This window comes from Anastrepha obliqua, chromosome 6 (assembly GCF_027943255.1).
Source record: "Anastrepha obliqua isolate idAnaObli1 chromosome 6, idAnaObli1_1.0, whole genome shotgun sequence".
In the NCBI taxonomy this organism is placed as follows: Eukaryota; Metazoa; Arthropoda; class Insecta; order Diptera; family Tephritidae; genus Anastrepha; species Anastrepha obliqua.
The window spans coordinates 20,353,717-20,357,212 of record NC_072897.1 but is presented as its reverse complement, the minus strand read 5'-3'; the positions used below and the strand labels follow the sequence as shown (position 1 = coordinate 20,357,212).

The window sequence follows — 3,496 nt, the reverse complement described above, 5'->3', positions numbered from 1 at the left end:
TTGCTGATGTATAATACAGTGGTAACTAAGAAATTGTTGAAAACTTTCATCCTTATGATATAGCGCCACGAGCCCCTTATCACAACCTACTATAGCTGGAGTACCGTCAGTTGTCAGGCCTACTATTTTTGATATTGGAATTTTCTCTGTGAGGTGTCAACTACATCTGTTGATTCATCCAGTTGCAGTGAAAAATAAATACAGTTATCCAAGTCACTTCTTAACTACTCGCCTCATCACTGTATTAGCAGAAAGTTGCATAGATTTTATAGCAGACACTATTTCGTCTTTATTTCTAAAGTTGGCGAATAAAGAATCTGCAGCTTCCAAAAATGCTTGTTTTATGATTTCCCCGTCTTCATAAGGTTTTTTCTTTTGTGCAATTATCTGGGAAACACGATAAGATGCTTCAGTTGCAGCCTTATTTTTGTCGATTGTTTTCAAAAATATTGACTGTTGTCCAATTAACTGGATTTTTAAATGTTTCAGTTTTTCTTTTCTGGTGGCAGAATTTAACGGGAATGCCTTCTCAAAATTCGAATGTACAGTTTTATGATGCCTCTCAATATTTCCTTTTATAGGAACTGACACAGATGTATTACATAACAAACAAACACTTTTGCCTTTAACTTCTGTGAAGAAGTATTGTTCTTCCCATTCCGAATGGAAATGGTATGTCTTCGCCTTCTTACTACTGCTTGCCATAAAGTTTCGAACTCTAACCCAACCGCTGCACGCAGAACGTTGATAATGCCGTTCAGTATTAAACTGAGCGGAATGTCGACGTGCATTGCGTATATATAAAGCCAAAAAATTCTCGAACACGCTAATCGGTTCCAGCCGATCCTTGAACGGAGACGCGACTTCGCGTCGTGTTTGTCGGCGCGAAATCGCTTACCGAAGTGTTGCCGCTGTTTATCTATTTATTATGAAAATTTCTGAAATTTGCTAATACTGGTATGATTTTCAGACTTTTGGATTTTTTGCAACGTGAGCAGCGCGAGCTACCAGAATTGCCTTTGCGAACTACCGGTGGCTCGCGATCGACGGGTTGGCGACCACTGCTCTAGAGTATGAAAGGTAAAGGGCATTCACGGGTAATCAAGTTGATAGAAAAGTATATATTGCCTAAAATGGTTTTGATTTGCTCTCCAAAAGTCGCCAGATAAGTCACTTAATCATTTTTGTCGCCAAAACTTTTTTTTTGTCGCCAAGACTCAAGTAAAAGTCGTCAATTCTAGCGACAAAGTCGCTAAATTAGCAACACTGATCAACACTACCACATGTTCTCATTGATGTAAATGAACGAGACACATATAGTGCTTATCTTCAACATTATAAAGCTCACCAGAAATTTATGAATAAATTTACAAATAATCCATTTGGCTATGTTTGTACAATTTGCGATAGATTATAGTTCAAAGCAGATTTAAAACAACCAGTAGAGGCACACCAGGAAATTTTACACACTATTTTGCCAAATATATCTATGGAGGATATTTTGGCTTGTAATACGTGTTTCTTTTCTTTGAATAAGAAGATCATTCCAGCCAGGTCAGTATATAATGCATTTAAATTTCCTGACATTCCGAAGCATCTACCAGCGCTCGATATAATATCAGAGAGATTGATATCGACTCGTATTCCCTTTATGCAGATCAGGAAATTGCGTCATGTTAATGGTCAATATGAGATCTATGGACAAATTATAAATATGCCAGTTTGTATGAATACCATGATTAAAAATCTCCCACGAAACATTGATGATGATTACTGCATAAATGTACACATCAAGCGCAGAAAATTCATCGAACAAGCTATCTGTACGGAATGGTAAATAAACTCGCTTGGTTGCTTTATCTAATATCATCTCCCCTTTATCGTATGGACGGAAAAACTATTGATGAAGCCTTGTTCAATGAGGAACAAATTACGTCACAAAGAGTAAGTGTCTCGAATATGTAAGTGAACATATTCTTATGGATGAATCTCATTCTGCTCAACAACAAACCCTTCTGTAGAATGAAGATCAGTATCTTCGCATTGCACCAGGTGAACAAAATATTCCAAATAGTCTACTATTCAATGAGCATGCCAAAGAACTGTCATTTCCAGTGATCTACTTGGGTAAATTTAGAACTTTCCGAGAAAAAGTTCGAGTAACACCATTTACTATAACATCGAGTGAGCTGCGTAGATCAGATCGACGTGCTGCAACACCATACCATTTGTTATATATCTTCTTCTCAGTCCCATGATTTTTTGCTGCCAGATCCAAGGCTCCTGTATCAGGCAGACATCAATGTCCTCCTCACGGAGGGTGACTCGTAGGTTATCGGTGGCTAGTTTGGAATGACGCAGGTTAATTTGAACTACTTTTAACAAACTGTTCAAAAGTGTTAATTACCTTTACGACTGCTCCCCCAGTTCAGAATCTGCGTCCGTCCCAGACAACCGCAGATCGTCGAGCAGCTTCTTAGTGTCATCCCTCAATTTCTCCAAGTCATCGTCCAGAGCGCCAGAGGCGGGGAAGACGTTCACTTTGGCCAACCTGAGGCCTTAGCGAAGTTTGAACTGCTGTTTTCCGAGTGCCTCCAGTGACTCGTTGTTAATCAGCGGTAATATGGCGGAGCTATGCTGCTGAGGTTCTTCTACTTTGATGACAGACCAGTCATCCATAGAAATCTCAGGCTTCTGTAGCTTGAGACACTGGGCAATTCCCGAACTGTCCAGTTCCATTTTAGGCAACCAGATTCTAGCTCGTGGTCGCCTGGGAATTTCTGAGGCAGGGATGAGCTTTAGCGAAAGCCCTTCCCAGGCGTTGCTAACCGTAGCGAGGTTCTTCTCCAGAAACTCTTTTGAGTACTGATTGGCACATTTTAAAGCCCTACAGCCCCGACAGATTTCACCCGAGTCGAAGAGAGGTGCTGGCCCTTTTTTGTCTATGAGGTGTCTGACGACCATACTCTGTAGCCGTCCCTCAATAGCATCCTAAAGGGGTAACACCGCCTTTCCACTATTGCTTTTTGCGTCCACGAGGGCAACTTGAAGATGATCCCTGGCCACCTCACTGTAAGCCGCCCTCGCGGCTGCGTCTGCCGCACTGGTTGAAGGGCCCTCAGCCCCCTGGGTTGAGGAGTATTTGCTCTTTTTGGCCTCGTGTCCACTCACATCCTGTGAGCGGTTAAGTTTAGCCGAGCTCCGTGCCGATTTAGGCTGTTGTTGTTGTGGCTGGTTTAATTTTGCTGCGGTCGCGGCCTCGGACTCTCTGATCGCGGCCTCGTACTCCACACGGTCCTCAACGTCCCGCTCGTGGGCTTTACCGGCTTGTTCATTCTTGGCAATGTTTGCTAGAATGAATTTCGCCCTCAGGTAGCGCGTCTTTAGCAGGGCACCGGACGACTTCTTATTATTCTTCTTGGTGACCTTCGCAGTGGTCACCGAGTCATCATTGCCAGGGGTCACCTTGGCGGCCTTACCAGAGGCCCCCAAGGAA

At 42.6% G+C, this 3,496-nt stretch overlaps 1 protein-coding gene across 1 annotated transcript; it reads right to left on the bottom strand.

The window, feature by feature from the left end:
* Positions 1 to 2,559: 2,559 nt before the first annotated feature.
* Positions 2,560 to 2,964, bottom strand: LOC129250205 (uncharacterized). Its single transcript, XM_054889841.1, has one exon. The coding sequence runs from the start codon at positions 2,962 to 2,964 to the stop codon at positions 2,560 to 2,562; it is 405 nt and encodes a 134-aa protein (XP_054745816.1).
* Positions 2,965 to 3,496: the final 532 nt, after the last annotated feature.

Excerpts from the sequence above, each read along its gene's own strand:
- LOC129250205 (XM_054889841.1), bottom strand. The coding sequence starts at position 2,964 with ATGGTCGTCAGACACCTCATAGACAAAAAAGGGCCAGCACCTCTCTTC.